The 18,430-nt window shown below is 43.6% G+C and overlaps 1 protein-coding gene across 1 annotated transcript in view; it reads right to left on the reverse strand.

The window, feature by feature from the left end:
* LOC140425477 (E3 ubiquitin-protein ligase MARCHF6-like) overlaps nucleotides 1-17,946 on the reverse strand; it is a 120,173-nt gene extending 102,227 nt beyond the window's left edge. Inside the window, exon 1 of the mRNA XM_072509791.1 lies at nucleotides 17,738-17,946. Coding sequence (XP_072365892.1) covers nucleotides 17,738-17,927 — 190 coding nt within the window. The 5' untranslated portion in view covers nucleotides 17,928-17,946. The remainder of the gene's footprint in view (nucleotides 1-17,737) is intronic.
* Nucleotides 17,947-18,430: the final 484 nt, after the last annotated feature.

Here is an 18,430-nt window from a genome sequence, read left to right on the forward strand (position 1 = left end):
TTAAGAGTACCAAAGGACAACAGGCGGTATGGTAAACTAAGCAACAACAATATGGAAACCGACATCGGCAGCAAATCTGTGAAAGCAATAAATCTCAATAATTCATACAAGGCTTTGTATTTGCTTGGCAAAGGTTCAAACTAACTGAACATTACATTAAAACCCTCAAGAAACGTATTGCAGAGGTTTCACTTCAGGTCAAACTAACCCTTATTTCCAAGTAAAGCACATTTTTTACAGTCAAGTCAATTTTGCCAATGATCGCTGAAGATTCAAACGTACTGAGGTCAACTTGTTTAAGCATTAAAGGAGCATGATTGATCACAAAAGGTAGCACAATAAAACAGATTTCGCGATCAATAGAAAATGCTGCTAAACAGTATTAAGAAATCATTCAAACTATACAATTAATTTCTGAAGCATATAAAACAATCCAATGCTGAAGCAGAGATCAGAAAGCAGCATGATTTCCTGCTTCCAATCACCACCATAATAATAATAATCTTTATTAGTGTCACAGGTAGGTTTACATTAACACTGCAATGAAGTTACCGTGAAAATCACTGAAGTCACTGGAACATGCGCATGTGAACAGATTAAGGATCAACTTTTAGGCTTTCCACTGTCAAAAAAGTTTGATCATGATCATTCGTGAAGAATGAGAACTTAAGCGAGGTAGCGAAGGGTACACTCTCTATTCTCCAGAACTGTATTCTAAGAATCAGTGCCTTTTAAGAATTAAATTGGAACAAGGATCCTCCGAAATACCTGTGCTGCTCCAATTCGCATCTCTTGAGGATTCCCAAATTTAATTGATCTACTAGGATGCTGCCTGGACTGGAGGGCATGTCTTATGAAGAAAGATTGAGGGAGCTACGGCTTTTCTCACTGGAGCAAAGAAGGAAGAAAGGTGACTTGATAGAGGTGCACAAGGTGATGAGAGGCATGGATAGAGTGGATAGCCAGACACTTTTCCCCAGGGCGGAAGCGGCTGTCACGAGGGGACATAATTTTAAGGTGATTGGAGGAAGGTATAGGGAAGATATCAGAGATTTACACAGAGTGGTGGGTGCATGGAATGCACTGCCAGCTGGGGTGGTGGAGCCAGAATCATTGGGGACATGTAAGCAACTCTTGGACAGGTACATGGACAGCAGTACATTGAAAGGGTGTAGGTTCGATTGATCTTAGATTAGGATAAATGGTCGGCACAACATTGTGGGCCGAAGGGCCTGTACAGTGCTGTACTGTTCTATGTCCTGTCGTGGACTCTCATCAGCAGCTGTCTCCAGTAGACTTAGTTGCGAGATCCTGGCCTGTTTGCATCTCTGGCCCGCTCTTCCTTATTATTAAACAATCCATTTTCAATCCTTCAGTCCTGTTGCCTTGCTTGCTGGCAGCTACAAATTGGAGGAATCTCTCCTCTGGGCACGCAAAGCACGGACGTCAGTGTACATGTCGGTGCGTGACCTGCTTTATACCTCCGCTTCTGGCGGGAAGACTGCATCTTTTAAAAAAATAAATCGGGTCCTGCGACAGCACACTGACATCAGAAGGCGGTCGTCTGTCCCGCTGGGGCTCCAGGCCTGCAGACTGCATTATCTGCTTGAAGGGGCAAGCATGCACGGGATGGCCGGCATTCTTGAAAGCTGGTCACAGCCGGCATTTTTCAAAGCCAGTCAGGGCCGTTAGGGGCTTCTCCCACGATCTGGAGTGCTGCGAATGATCGCTTTGCAACCCTCCTGACACCCGCCCGCGACCCAGCCACTGGTCGCGACCCTGACTTTGTAAAATCCTGGTTTAGATAGTATTAAAAATATCTTTACAAAGTGTCGTATCCTTAAAGATTATCAACTGTTTAAATCAAATCTTATTTACCGCTTTTTAAAAAAAATGGATTTTGATGGATCAATAAACATCACTGCTGCAAGTCATATTTTCAAGTTAGCTACAGTTCGGGAAACTTCCAACAGTAATTACAGGACAAAACTCAATCCTAATTCTTGCAGAATCTCATATTTCATTGTGTGGACCAATTACAATAATCAAAACATGGGAGCAGCAGGTGGCCTGTCTCCCCAGCACATACTAGCAACAAAGAGAGTGCCAATGAAACCCGTTATAGCTGCTGAGTCAATGGATTTTGATCAGAGACATAGGAACTGATTAACAACCTGAAATTGACTCATCAACAGTAACAAATGACCTAAGCACCTTTGGCTTTTGGAAAGTTTAATGTTACATTCCTGGACTCCCAGCCTGTTTACACTTCCAGCCTGTCAACACCAAGTAGGACTCCAGAGGCTGACAACAAAGTCCAAATCTTCCTGAAGCATGAAAGATTCCCACCATTACCTGGAGAGTGGACCAGGTCTATGGATACTAAACTCATCTTGCTGCATCATCACCAAATTTAAAGGCATTCTGCAACTTCAGACAGCCGAACTCTCCTGAACCTTAACGCTTATGAGAAATAATGTCCATATATTGGTTTCTCTTTAAAAGGTTATTTTTAGCTGCAAAACCTTTTTCTTTCTTATTTCCTTCAGCTGTGCGTGCATAGTTGTGAAAACCATTCCCTGGGTTTGGAAGTACAAATAAATAAATAGTTCTGGTTTAACCTCAGAGGGTTTGCTGCAAGCCACTTTAAAATTGACTTCACAGAGGGTTTGGGGAAACCTGCCATAGCCCATTGCAAAAATTAAAACTTCTCTGCTTACAGACAAATGGCAAGAAAAATAAAGAGTTTAGTTTGCCTCTCTCGCCTATCCGTAACAGTAAGACTAGTGGAAGACTCTGTTGTAAAAATGAGTGAAACTCGGCCTGATTTATGACCTAATTATTGGTTAATTCTTATTCCATGGTCTATTGCTCACGCAAGATTTGAGAGTAATTACTTTTAGTAGAGGAGTCAAATCAACATTGCAACAGATCACATCACCATCAAATCGCTCCATGGCATGGGTTCTCCCCATCTCTGTAACATCTCCAACCCCAAAATCCTCTAGATACCAATGTTCCTCTAATTCTGGCCGTTTGTGTGCATGATAAATCTTAATCTTCTTTACCCGTCAGTCTGGCCTCAATAAAACTCGAGATGGATTTGTAGGCATAGCATTAGTTATTTTTATTCGACTTGCAAGTCTGACTCGTTTCACACAGACACAGAACCAGTCTCCTGGACCCCTGGGAAACGAATGAGGAAGGAGACAAAGGGATCTCTGCAATTACATTCAAATGGCATCAAGTTTCACATACACGATTCCCATAGGTCATCCTATACCCCTCCTGACCTGGCCATACATCCTGATTGGCTCACTTCTCATCCTTTTCCCTGGCCTCGTATTACCCAGCATCCTTTTCTCCTCCTTAGCTGGACACCCCTCCCCGTTGCTTTGCCATGCGTTCTGAAATCCTTTGTCTGTGAACTAACAGAATTAGACCAGCCTATATCTACATTACAGTAACTAATATCTCTAAAGTAACTATTTTATATCACATTCGTCATTCCCTCCTTTTATCATTTCATGATAACCTATCTATTCAATCCGTAGCTACGGCCCCTCATCTAAAAAGATTTGTCGCTGCATTTCCAATTCCTGTTGTAGCCCCCTTCATCCGCTGCACTCTCGTGGATCCTAACAGCCAAGATTCTTCGGGCGTCTATCTGTTCCAGTGCACCCCACATTCTACCCATCACGCATTTAAGGATGGCTGGGCCCACAAAGATGCAGCCAATGGCCACTGCTCAATACATGGCCATATTTATCAACCAGTCCTTCCAACCTCCAAATCCCCAGTTACCCCAAGAGCCAGGGTCCTGCATTCCGTCCAGGTGATCCCGTATGCGATCCATAAATTTAATGATGTTAACGGTTAGGTCTTGAACTCCCATGATACACTTGCCCTGCAGTATGGTGCATACCCCACCCTCACGGACCGGAAGATAGTCAAGAGCATACCGGTTCTGCATTGCAAACAACTGCAGCTACAAGACGCTCAGAATTCCCCACCCGACTGAGTGGCCCCGGTTGGGTGCGAGAACCTGAGGTTGTTTCCAGTTCTCGCAGAATTCAGCTGAGACTGCCCAGCGTGCTAACTGATTATGCAGCATCCATGCCAAGGGGCAGGGGACTGTGGTAGGGACTAGAGCCCCAATAGCAATTTGGCGGGGAAATGGGGGTGACAAAACATTGGTCGCTGTGCCATTAAATAAAAAGTAGTATCCTTGCTCTGTGTACAGGCTAGCATCACAATCAGTATAATGGTTGCGTAGGGATCCCCCAGTAGCCCAGTTTATCCAGCTTTGGAACGCCCATTCGGGCCGCCTAGCAATGCGGAAAGTCCTAGTCCCAACAGTGATATGAGAGACATCCGCCCAGCCACAAAGGAGCTGGAGACCGGCGTTCAATGGAACGCAGGTGGTGTTGTAACAAACGCATTTGCCAGACGCCTGGGTGATATAACACCTCCTGTCCGTACAGGTGGAGAACAGACATGTTATATTTGTTTCCACCTCTACCAGCAAACAGCCGTATCCTTCACTGCTGAAACAATTCTCGTACGACCGGGAGTCCCTATTGGGAGTGAAGTGGCTTGGTATGTACGCCCTCCACCGTTGCAGCCAATCATACTGTGAGTGGGAATTATCCCGAGGAAGGGGAAGGCAAATAGCCGGTGGTGCTGAACCCGGATCGTAAGGAAGAGTGACTTGCTCGGGCGGTGGCTCTGAATGCTGACAATGAACCACCGTTTGGGGAGTGCCCCAAAGCGGTGAAACAGAAATTAACCTAGACACCGCTGCGGGGTTCGGGTAGCAGACAACCCGTCCCCTGGCCATACAAGCGGTGGTAAATCTGGTAAAAGAGATTCATACTACCCGGGTTTTCCTCAGTTTGGCCTCTAAATGAATTAAGTGTATCTCCTGATAACCTACTTTCTAGTTGTACTCCCCTTGGTGGGTACCCCCTCCTTTGGGTCGGGTAGTCTCCTTCTGCTGCCCATCTTTTAAAGGGGCATTCCTGTTGCCAGTGATCTGCACGGCCGCAATTAAAACATGCATTGTTCCCTCTATATCTGCCCCGTCCTCTTTTCCCAGTAGACCAATGGCCCCTCAGAGGGGGCGGCGGTTGAAAAGCTGTTGGTACATACGGTGGGCCATAAAGAGGAGCTGAGGGTCCATTTGGGTGGGTTTGATATCCTCCCCCTTGCTGATCCACCCACCCAAAATCACAATATTGGGGTTCCAGCTGGTAAGCCACCGTTTCTGCCGCTGGTTGGGGTCTCAGATCATCCTTTTTCATTACATACTCAGTCTTAATCTTTATAACTGAGCCTCCTTCCTGGCCTACACCCTCCTTCCAATAAAATCTGACTGCCCTGGCCATTTGAGAAGGGTCGTTCTCTGTCCAATTCATGTTATTACATTTCACGGCAGTAGCCATGGAAGGTGGTAGGCAATGCATTAACATAGCAGAATATTGAGTGGAATTCCGACCAATTTGATATGGCAAGTCGCCTGACTGCCCACGGTAGATTTCATTAAAACGTTCCAGAAATTCCTCTGGCTCTTCAGTCTTTTTAGGTTTGAGGTCTAAGATAGCAGAAATGTTTATGGGCTTTTGAAATGTGTTATTCAACGCATTCAGGATTTGTGTCCGTCTATCATCGTCCAACGCATGGGCCTGCTGGAGTGCGTCGTGGCTAGCATAATTCAAGTGATTGAGATGATTGCGGTGCTCTGCTGGGGTTAAACCCTGCTGGACTAGGGCCCAGAGGTCCCTAGAATCAGCTTGATAAACTGAGATGGTAGTTCTCAGATGATCCACGAAAGCAGGAGGTTTTTTTCTGTCTGGGATTGCAGCCATAATAGCCATCATCTCACTGGGTCTCCATGGGAAATAAACGTCTATCGTGGGCTGAGCCGCCACTGTCACAGCGTCAGGGTTTGGTATTTTCCTAATCGGCAACTGTCTCAGAGTCTCACCAGGGGGCGCTCTAGCTGATTCCCGGTCACTAGAGGGAGCTCCAGCTCCTCAAAACCATCCCTATCCTCTTCCTTGGTTCTCGTAATTTTCTGTCCTATCCTAATCGGTCTGAAGGGATTTAGGTGGTATGCGTGATTGTTTCTGGATAGCATCAGGCCCTTCTCTCGCTGTCCGAGATCGGGTCCTAGAGCTAATTGGGCTTGTGGAACAGAGCCCCCCTTCTCTCTCAGACAGTGAAGATGGTACCGAAGGGGCTGGCATGATTTGAATCTGGGGAGCAGTGACTGAATAATAATTATGATACTCTGGTGGTTCCGGAATTAGTGCAGACAATGCTACTGGTGCAGTCGGAACCCTAGCCGACCTTGTCAAATTTTCAAAATCTTCATCCTCTGTCTCTGTCAATGCCATGCCAGCCATTGAACTACGTAGCCTATTGTTTTGTTTTTTTCCCCTTCACTAATTGGAATCCCCATTTTACGGGCATTTTCTTGCCAACTTAATAACATGATCTTATCCCTCTCATGTTGACAATATTGTCTCCATAATCTAATTAACTCTTTAGCTTTCATACTTTGGCTCTCTTTCTTTTTTATTATTATTATTTTTATTTTTTATTTGCCTTTTTATAACCAATTGCAATTTCTGCTACTTGGCAAAATTATTGAAAAGGTTTTAACAGTGTTCTTTTAAAACTTAAAATGTTTGAAAATTCAAATTGAATTACTGCAACCTTAGCTCTGATCTCACCTCAGAACTAAATTCACGATTTGCTTAACACAAACTTGTATAACTTTTACAACTTAATTAATTCTTTATCTTAACAATTTTTCTTTTAACAAGTTTTTCTTACATTCACAAAAATGTTGGCTGCTATCAATGAGGGAGCAGTTAGCTGCGGTGATGTATACCGGAGCAAAGTCAACTGTCATTCCCAGATTTACACTTTTTAAAATGGTGTCAGTGAGTTTCTTTAAGTTTCTATTAATTCACAAATAAAATGAGATAAACATTATTTCAAGTAAGTAAAACTTAAGATTCTGGCAATTTCAATCAATTGCTTTCGAAAATAATAAACTTTTATCAAAGAGGTGGAGAAACCCACTGGTTCCCTTTAATTAATTCAAAACGTAACTTTGCTCGAGTTCACTGACTCGAAGGAAAGGTATCCAATTACACCACAAGCTGACTGTTATCTCAAGCTGCTGTTAACCCTTTGAGAGACTTCTGCTTTAACTAACATGCAGCATCCAGTTTGTTTTAAAATTTATCGTTTCTCGCCACTACAGTCCAAGGATACAATTTTAGCTTAATCAACTATAGATTTAAAACACACACACGGAATTAAACCATCTTTTTTTTTTTTGATGTCACATTAATCCGAAAACCTAACCCAAAACCGAATCATAACTCACACATGGGATTAAACCATCTTTTTTAGATGTCACATCAACCCAAAAACTAACCTAAAACCGAATCATATTATGAAATCCCATCAGTTAAATTTCTAATCCCCAGACTGACCTTTGATTTCGTCGAGACGATCTTTCCGTACCAACCGCGAGTGACCAGACTAATCAGACAATAAGAGGGGAAAAATCAATGCGCGGTCATTTTCCAGCTATACATTGTGGGCCCTTTTTCCACTCTCCTTTGTCCAAAATCAGTCTAATTCTGATTTCGCAGCTGGCCGATGACCATCTGGAGAAATCCCGGGTTTCCGGCACCAAATGATAAATCTTAATCTTCTTTACCCGTCAGTCTGGCCTCAATAAAACTCGAGATGGATTTGTAGGCATAGCATTAGTTATTTTTATTCGACTTGCAAGTCTGCCTCGTTTCACACAGACATAGAACACAGAACCAGTCTCCTGGACCCCTGGGAAACGAATGAGGAAGGAGACAAAGGGATCTCTGCAATTACATTCAAATGGCATCAAGTTTCACATACACGATTCCCATAGGTCATCCTATACCCCTCCTGACCTGGCCATACATCCTGATTGGCTCACTTCTCATCCTTTTCCCTGGCCTCGTATTACCCAGCATCCTTTTCTCCTCCTTAGCTGGACACCCCTCCCCGTTGCTTTGCCATGCGTTCTGAAATCCTTTGTCTGTGAACTAACAGAATTAGACCAGCCTATATCTACATTACAGTAACTAATATCTCTAAAGTAACTATTTTATATCACATTCGTCATGCATCCCCAATTTTAATCACTGTTGGCTGTGCCTTCAGCTGTCTCTTCACCCCTCGTTCCTCCTTGAAGACACTCCTGAAAGCCAACTCCGTCCAAACATTTGGTCATTGACCTAATATCTTTTATGATTTGATTTATTGTCACATGTATTGGTATACAGTGAAAAGTATTGTTTCTTGCATGCTGTACACGGGAATTATAGATAGACTTTTTATGGGGGATATCTTTTTATGTGGGTCAGGTTATATTTTATACTACGATGCCTCCGTGAAGCTCCTTGTGACAAAGTTGCTACATGAGTGCACATTGTTGTTTTAAAAAAACAGGAGCACTGAGAACTAACTCACTCAAATTGAGAGATTTTCACATAGGGAAGGAGCGGCTGCAGAATATAATGTTACAGTTATAGCAAAGTGTAGAGAAAAGATCAATTTAATACGAGGTAGGTCCATTCAAGTTTGATGGCAGTAGGGAAGAAGCTGTTCTTGAGTCGGTTGGTACGTCACCTCAAACTTTGGTACCTTTTTCCTGACAGAAGAAAGTGGAAGAGAGTATGTCCGGGGTGCGTGGGGTCCTTAATTATGCTGGTTGCTTTTCCGAGGCAGCGGGAATTAGAGATCGAGCAGCGGGAATTATAGATAGACTTTTTATGGGGGATATCTTTTTATGGGGGTCAGGTTATATTTTATACTACGATGCCTCCGTGAAGCTCCTTGTGACAAAGTTGCTATATAAGTGCACATTGTTGTTTTAAAAAAACAGGAGCACTGAGAACTAACTCACTCAAATTGAGAGATTTTCAGAGTTAAGCAATCCTGTTAAGATTCCCAGCTGCTAAAATTAGAAAAACAGGAATGATCCCAATGCCTATAGTTTAAATCAGTCACTTGGCAGTGAGATAGTAACCCAGACTCCTTCATCTCCAATTTCTCTTCCCTAAGCCTCTCCAACATCAATGAAAATGGCTAATAGACACTGAATCTTGGCCCATCTTATATAAGAAACATGGGAGTGAGATTTTGACATGTTCACTCTTCCTTGCTTCATTCTTGCAAAACCACTAAATCTTTCTTCGGTTTCCAAGCTCCGAAATAACCCCAAATGCCTTTCTTCTGTGTAGGGCAGCATGGTGGTGCAATGGTTAGCACAAGGTCCCAGGTTCGATGCCGGCCCCGGGTCACTGTTCGTGTGGAGTTTGCATATTCTCCCCATGTCGGTGTGGGTCTCACCCCCACACCTGAAAAGATGTGCAGGGTGGTTGATTGGCCACGCTAAATGGTCCCTTAATTGGAAAAAACAGAATTGGGTACTCTAAATTTATATATTTTTTAACTCTTGTGTGTAGTATATTAGATTATCAAATGGGTGGCACGGTGGTTAGCACTGCTGCCTCACAGCGCCGAGTACCCGGGTTCGATCCCGGCCCCGGTTCACTGTCCGTGTGGAGTTTGCACATTCTCCCAGTGTCTGCGTGGGTCTTACCCCCACAACCCAAAGATGTGCAGGGTAGGTGGATTGGCTATTCTAAAAATTGTCCTTAATTGAAAAAAAAAGAATTGGGTACTCTAAATTTATGTTTACAAAAGTAAGATTATCAAGCCAACCTTTCGAAAATTACTTTTAAATATAGGCCTCTGAATACACACAGTTCCAAATTAAAATTGGGCAATTGATTTGGGGTGTTCAGTTAGTAGTTATTTTATCACATAAGAATTTGGGTTTTGAGCTGTACGCCAGACTTGACGGTAACACTTGAAGGAATGCACAGTATTTACTCAATCACACACTGAGTTTGCTAACTGCGTTTGCAGTTTTGGTTTTCTACACTAAATGTTTACTTGGGTTCTGTGGCAGAGAAGACATCATATTTCCCATGATCTTAAATGGAACTTTTGCTGCCAAAAGCTAGATAGCCAGTAGCAAGAGATCCAGGTATCTTCAAGTAGAATCTTTTCGCTGGACACCAGCTACTGGAATGTATCACATGCTGCCACATATGTGCCATCCTGAAAAACCAAATTGTACATGAGCACTTGCTGGATCGAGCGCTTTACACAAGACACATTTAAAAAGTGAAATATATTTTTCTGCTTTCTTCAATGGATAGATTAAATGTACCACATGTTTTTCCTCTCAAAATATATAGGGACAGGATTTTTACTTTGGCTGCAATCAGCAATCTGGGCACAAATTTTCCTAGATTAAGTTATGGTTTAAGCTTCCGTTAAGACTGATTTGCATAATTAAAGTTAAATGTCATCCATGAGTCAGCACAATCTGGCACTGTTTTAATACTAGTTTGTTATTCCCCATGCATTATAAAATGTCTCCATTATATTTAAGAGCGGTAAGTTTAGTGCAGTTTTAATAAAAACAATTCAAAACAGACACATCAAGAATGGAGCATTGTCAATAAACGTATTAAACCACCCTTTGAGTAACCCAAGTTTAAATATCTGAAAATGACTTTAAAAACCCCAAAAAGAACCATTTATTAACCCGTCTAATATATCAGTCAGTTTCTTCATGAATTGGATTTGTTCATGTTGAAAAGGTTTTAAAAGAGCGAGTCTATTGGTGTCTTTGTGCTTAAAAATAAAGTTACATTTTAAGCACCTTTTAAAAAGGACCACAAATAGATGCAATTAGTGAAAACTAATTAGTGGAAACTAGCCATGTTCATTACATTTTTGTGGCCAGAGCCAGATTCCAGCTTTTAAACTAGTTCATCAAGTTGATGTGGGGGGGTGGCCAGAGCCTGAATTGAGCTTTTAAACTAGCTCAAGATACTGCAGAAACTCTCTCTGTACTGGACATAACTTGCACTTGAAATACCTTGATTTTTTTTGCACTAGTTTGGCTGACTCCAGATGAGTTGCATTGGAAAAGCCCCTGGAAGCTAGTGAAAACTCTAACTTATGTGGATTTAAGACTTTTTTTACACTGTAAATCAATCTAGTCAACGACCTGACCATACAGCACAAATCCATTTCTGCCGTTACTGGAGCCTCAAACTGACGGAATACAGCCTCTTGGTAGCCAAAATAATTCAATAATAGGTGGTCAGCAACTTACAAATAAAAAATAATTCTAGTCAGTGCCCCTGACAGGTCACAGACTCGTCTTCTTTCTTCAAGTACCATGCCCTCAGAGGATGTTAGCAACTATGGACATCCATTGGGTTGGCTGTGATTATGCTTGGCAAAGTACTGCAGTGCGCGGTCGTTGCCTTCTGCAACACACTGACCACGGAGCTCTCCTACTCTTACTACCTGCCATCAGGAGCATTGGAAAGATTTACAGGCTGAGAATCAACCAGTTTGGGCATGTTAATTTACGGGATGTGTGCATCGCTAGTTAGGCCAGCTAGCTTTCCTTCTGAAGGAGGTGGTGAGCTGCCTTCTTGAACTGCTGCAGTCCCCGAGGTGTATGTGCAACGGTGTTAGGGAGGGAGGTCCAGGATTTGACCCAGTGAGTGAAGGAACGGTGATATATTTCCAAGTTAGGGTGGTGAGTGATTTGGAGGGGAACCTCCAGGTTTTGGTGTTCCCAGAATCTGCTACTCTTGTCCTTCCTGATGGCAGTGGCCGAGGACTTGGAAAGTGCTGTCTAATGAACCTTGGTGAGTTACTTGTAGATGATACACTCTGTTGCCATTGTTTGGTGGAAGGTTTGAATGTTTGTGCAAGGGTGAGCAATCAAATGGGCTGTTTTGCCCTGGATGGAGTTGAGTTTCTTGAGTGTTGTCAGAGCTGTTATGAACATACTTTCCTTGGCCATCCTGAATTGGGACCTGATCCTGGAGCTTCTGACCCAGAGGTGAAGACGCTACCCAATCCATCAAAAGACCTCTGGATCACAAGACAACATTGTCAAACAAAACAACCAAATCAGGTTGGGACTTTTCCTTCGATCAGTGTCAATGGAGCTTGGAAACAATTGATAGGCTGCATTCTTCCCAATTACATTAAATTAAACAGAAATTCATCACCATTGAATGGATAGCCAAAATGTTTGTGATTACATATACTGGCACATCAACAGCCTGTTCCACTCAGAACTCAGTCGTAGCTGGAGACTCCTAAGAGGACAGCAGAAACACTTTAGACAAGTCTCCAATGCATCCCTGAAGAGGTCAAACAACCCTGTTGACTCATGAGAGATAGCGGCTCAGGGCCAGCCAATATGGACGAGGTTCATTCATGAAAACACAAAACACAGACTTCATCAGGAACACAGAGGTTAAGTTACGATGTTGGAGAGAACACACAAACTTCCAAATACATCATTTTACCTGATCCTTCAAGCACCACCTGTCCGCATGTGGCAGGGTCTGAAGATCGCACACTGAACTTGACAGCCATCTCACGACCCATCAAGCTGGAATGGAAGTTATCCGTGATCTCGAGGGACGGCCCAAGAGGAATGACAACAGCAGCCAGCCATTTTGTAGGCTAGTCTCACACCTTGAGGGGCCCTCAAGTAACTCGTCTTGCCCTGAGCTGATGGCTTATGATAGAAAATTAGTTTTAGATGAGCTTGGGTGCCAAACCCTCATTTGTTTGTACCTAACAATGTTAAACAGAAATTAAAATGCATTTTTGCCACGACTGTGCACAGTCATGTTAGAATCCTTCAGAGAGGCGGTCGGTCAACTGACATAACTTACACGGATTATTCATCTCAAGTTATGGAATTCAGTGTCATTGCCAAACCTTGGAACTGTGCACATATATATATATTTAGCCTAGACACATTCAGTTTTTGATGGCTACATATAACCAATCATTTTATTAAGCCACTCAATAGCTAACACTGCCTTAAACTCAGATCAAGGTATAAAATGGGTTTGAGCACCCCCAGAAAAGAGTGAATCACTTTGTGAATTGAAATCCCAGACTTGATAGTGCCAGACTCAACTCTTAATATACTGATTAGTTGTGGTGCTGTACAAAGGGTGAAATACAAAGGGGGAATTAACTTTGGTTAAAATCAACAATTATGCACTCTACATAACTTATATTACAACTGTAAGAATATTATTTAGAAAAGAACAGTTCTGACTTTGTCAACCATGGCATAGCTGGTAGCACTCTTGCCAGATTAGAGAATATTGTGGGTTTGAGCCCCATTCCGGACTTTAGCCCAGAGGTCTAGGTTGACATTCCAGTGCAGTACTGAGAGAGTGATCCACGTTCACGGTGATATATTTTGGTTGAGGTTAAACCGAGGCTCCGTCTGCCCTCTCAGCTGATCTAAAGATCTCATGACACTATTTCGAAGAGGAGTAGGGAAGTATTCCCCAGTGTCCTGGCCAATATTTATCCCTCAATAAACATCACAAAAACAGATCATCTGTCTTTATCATGTTGCTGTTTGTGAGAGTTTGCTGTGCACAAATTAGCTGCTACATTTCCTATATTCTAACAGTGACCACCTTTAAAAAGTACTCATGGGTTAAGTTCTCTGGTGCATCTGTTAATATTGAAAATGCTAGAGAAAAGCACATCTTTCCTTTCATACACATTTCATATCAAACTCATATCTATATTCCAAATTATCATGGATTGCTCAAATTATCTTTCTTTTCCAGGTCAAATAGTTCACTCATTTTATTTTCTTGGTCCATCATTTGCATTAATTTAAAACACTATCTGTGCTAGTTAAAATTAAAACACTACAACAAAATCAAACATCCTTCAAAATGTGATTGAGCTTCCCTTTGTACAGATATGAAGGAAAGTGTAGCTATGAGGTTCCAGCAAATGAGCATATAAATCACTCATCTGATAATGATTGAATGCAAAGCAGTTCTCAGTGCATATTTCTGTTGAACAATTTAAGTGCTAAGTTGCTAGAGTCAGGGTTAGAGAAGTCGCATGAGATCACCTAGAGGAAGTAGTCTCACTCCACCTCAGATTTACACTAGCTAGAATAACAACAGCCTGCCTATTCAATATGAAATTCAAGGACTAACTACCCAGTGGAGTATCTTGGAATTTTAACTAGAGCACATAGGACAATCAGATCGCTAGTAAAGAGAGGACTACTATTTATTCAGTGATTTTAACAACCACCGAACGCCTCAAAGCGCTTTACAACCACTGAAGAAATTTTGAAGTGTAGTCATTGTTATATTGTAGGAATCGTGGCAGCCAAACTACGCACAGCAAGCTCCCACAAACAACAATGCGATAATCTGTTTTTGTGATGTTGATTGAGAGATAAATATTGGCCAGAATACTGGGGGTAACTCCCCTGCACTTCTTCGAAATAGTGCTTTTGGAATCTTTCACAACTACTCGAGCAAGCAATTGGGGTCTTGATTTAACCCCTCAGACGAAAGATGGCATCTCTGACAGAGCAATTCTCCCTCAGCTCTACACTGGAGTGTCAGCCTTGAGATTTGTGCCAAGCTCTGGAGTACTAAAATTTAAGCTGGACGTGGGTACTGTGGAGAAGTTCAGCAGGTGCATGTGAGGTTCATTTTACTTAAGACTGAAAAACATTGCCAGTTTTACTCTCATCCGCCACTCTGCACTGTTCAACCCAATAACGGTCAAGAACCGTAACTACACGCCAGGGCAGTTAGTCTCCCATCTATGGCGGCACAGTGGCTAGCACTGCTGCTTCACAGCATCAGAGACCCAGGTTTGATTGCGACCTTGGGTGATGTGTGGAGTTTTCACATTCTTCCCGTGTCTGCGTGGGTTTCCTCCAGGTGCTCCAGTTTCTTCCCACAGTCCAAAGATGTGCGGGTTAGGTGGATTGGCCATGCTAAATTGCCCCTAGATGGGGTTACGGGGATAGGGTGGGGGATCGGGCCTAGGTAGGGTGCTCTTTCAAGGGTCAGTGGAGACCTGGTGTTACGAATGGCCTCCTTCTGCACTGTAGGGGTTCTATGATTTAATAATTAATCACAAATAAGAAAAGGTCAAAAAGTCCCAAATGCTAGTTTAAGCACAATACATTCGTAAAGTCTTGTTGGGAAATTAAAGTAACACCGTGCCACCTTGAAGTGTCTTTCAGTTCATCTGAATTAAATTATGATCATTCATGTTTGGATAATACTGTATAGAGCAGAATAAAATGAAGTCTCACATTTGCTCTGTGCAGTACAAAGTAGCAAACTTCATGAGAGTTATAGATCATAGAAAAGGAGGCCATTCGGCCCATCGAGTCTGCACCACACCTTGGAAAGAGCACCCCACTTAAGCCCAAACCTCTACCCTATCCCTGTAACCCAGCAACCCCATCTAACCTAAGGGCAATTTATCATGGCCAATCCACCTAACCTGCACATCCTTGGACTGTGGGAGGAAACCGAAGCACCCGGAAGAAACCCACGCACACACGGGAGAACGTGCAGACTCCACACAGGCAGTGACCCAAGCGGGAATCGAACCTGGGACCCTGGTGCTGCGAAGCCATAGTGCTAACCACTATGCTACCGTACTGTTGGACAAAGTTACAACACTGGCCGATCCAGTATGGATAACAACCTTAAACCTGGTTTTATTTTTACATAAAATGGTAAAATATATCAAAAAGTAGGGAACCTAATATTTAATGAGTGCATTATTTTCTTTCATTATACATAGCACTGTAGTTAGCTGTAGCAAGGAATCCCTGGACTTCTACATGGGACTTATTTATGACCAGAAATGGCTTTCAAAAATTCTCAGCATAATCAAGGTTACTTACATCAGTTGTCTTCTACAAAGTTTTATGCACGTTTGCTTTGGAAGGTCCCAAATAAAAAGAAAGCTGATTTTCTATGAATTCTCCTTTCTCCGTCCCCATCCCAACTAATCGCCACTTCACCATGTCCCATTTGCAGAGGCAGACAAGCAACCTGCTCCCAAAAGGGGAGGGGCTGGTTTAGCACAGTGGGCCAAATCGCTGGCTTGTAATGCAGAACACAGACAGCAGCGCAGGTTCAATTCCTGTACCAGCCTTCCTGAACAGGAACCGGAATGTGACGACTAGGGGCTTTTCACAATAATTTAATTGAAGCCCACTTGTGAACATAAGTCATTATTATTATAAAACCTATGTTGTTTTAAGTTACTGGATGCAAGAAATATGGGTCAGCATGACTGGTCCTTCATCTTCTGTGTTTTCGGGTAATTCTGAACCAGCAGTGCTGCTGTAACTGGTTTCAGCTGGAATTATTTACTATCTGGGCCTTCGTATATTTTAATTCAAACCGCAATTGACAAAACGAACAAACGTTTTACAAATTAATCATGCTGATGCCTTGGGTGATAACTTTAAAGAAACTATACCCAAGTAGTTCATAAGTGGCAAATGTTAACGGATGACACAATACCAAAATTCCTCCACAAACAGAAACATGATACACCAGCCAATGGGGGAAGTATTACACTTCAATAAAGTTTGCGCTGAAAACAAACTTTATCCACAAAATGTCTGCAATTCAGGTTTCTCAAACTTGTGATGTGGTCTCTGCTCCTTCCAGGACATCACTGCAACCACGTAACAAAAGCAAGTCACACGGATAATAACACTTAAAAGTTTACGTTATTTTCTCAAAATCACCCAAACCTCCCACCTGCCATATTGTATGAAACACAATTATAAAAGTCGCAACCTAACAGAGAGGTTCAGGTGGCATTAACCCACAAGACAAACCCCAAAATCATACTCCACCTTTCGGTGCTCCAGTGAACATCACAAATGTGATATTATTCCCTGCATCTCCTCCTCCCCCCCCCCCCCCCCCCCCCCCGGATTAGCTCCTTATAATTTGCACTGTTACTCAAGGGATTAATTTTTTAATTTGGTGAGAAAGTAGCTACACCATGAATAGAACAAGACAGGGCAATATGAGGGATGTTGACCACTGATAATTCCTGACCGAGTTTTCAATCAGTTCCCCAACTTGTCTCCCCAATAACCCTGTTCTTCTGTGCACAGATGCCGCCAGACCTGCAGAATTTATCCAGCATTTTAGTTTTTATTTCAGATGTCTAACATGCACAGTATTTTGCGTTTATGGTCTTCCTTTGACTGACACCTTGGTTTTGGGTTAAGGGGAAATATTTCCCTATATTTGAAGTGCTGCACAGTGCAACATTTGGTAAAAAGAAAGTTCCACTTTCACTGCAAGTTTCACCTTAGCAACAGTGAACAGGCACCAAACCTACTGCTTCTGCTTTTCTGCATTTAATGCCGAGACCAAGTCCCTCTGGCACAAATTAAAAAGTAATCGCCACCTGGGGTAGTCAGAAACCGTGTCCTCATCCAACTCTTCCCAAAGTCACCTGGAATTCAGCCCTCTTCTTGCCCCACCACCCTCCCCCGAAATAAAAATAAAGTGGGGGTGGGGCTGAAGGATTTGTAACCTCTCATCCCCCATCAAGCCTGGGGCTTTGCTTGAACTCTGCTCCCCGTTTTCCTGCTACTTCACCCCCCTCCCCGGGGGGGGAGAAAGAGGAGGGGGTTGAGCGGGGCCTGCTCACTGATCCGAGTCCTCGGCTTCTCCCGGCCCCTCTCCTCGCCCACACGCTCACTACTTTCTCTCACCCTCCTCGGTGCTCTCCATCCTGGCGGTGTTGGCAGCTCCTCGGCCTGCGGAGGAGGAGGAGCCCTCGGCCGTTCGATGGCTCACTTCACCGGCTACCGCTCCTCGGGCGGCTCCTCTCGACTGCGGCCCGCTCCCGCGCTCGAGCCCGCGGCTCTCACTGCGCCAGGGAGGGGGAGGGGTGGCCAACATGGAAGAGCCGGCCGGCTGGCAGCCGCGTAGCACGACACTGTCGCGCGTCACCGTTTACGGCACGGCTCCTCCCTCTGCCGGCCAGGGCGTCCTCACCTCACGCTAACCTGCCTGATTCTGGGTCATTCACCTGGGGAGAAGGGGCTGAGGCGTCAAATGCCAAAGTCCTTTTTTGCCCTCTCAGCTGGGCCGTAAAGACCCCCTCGGCTAACCGCTAAAGACAGCGGATCTGGTCATTGGTCTCGTTGATGGATGTGGCTGCCACGTTTCCCTGCATTGTCACACTTACTAAACCCCGAAAGTATTTCATTGGTTGTAAAGCACTTTGAACAGAGAATCAAGACAGCGCAGAAAGTGGTCCATTCGGCCCGTCGAGTCTGCAGCGGCCCTCCGGAAGAGCACCTCGACCCACTCGCCCGTCCTAACCCTAGAACATACAGTGCAGAAGGAGGCCATTCGGCCCATCGAGTCTGCACCGACCCATTTAAGCCCTCACTTCCACC

Source organism: Scyliorhinus torazame, chromosome 6 (assembly GCF_047496885.1).
Source record: "Scyliorhinus torazame isolate Kashiwa2021f chromosome 6, sScyTor2.1, whole genome shotgun sequence".
Taxonomy (NCBI): domain Eukaryota; kingdom Metazoa; phylum Chordata; class Chondrichthyes; order Carcharhiniformes; family Scyliorhinidae; genus Scyliorhinus; species Scyliorhinus torazame.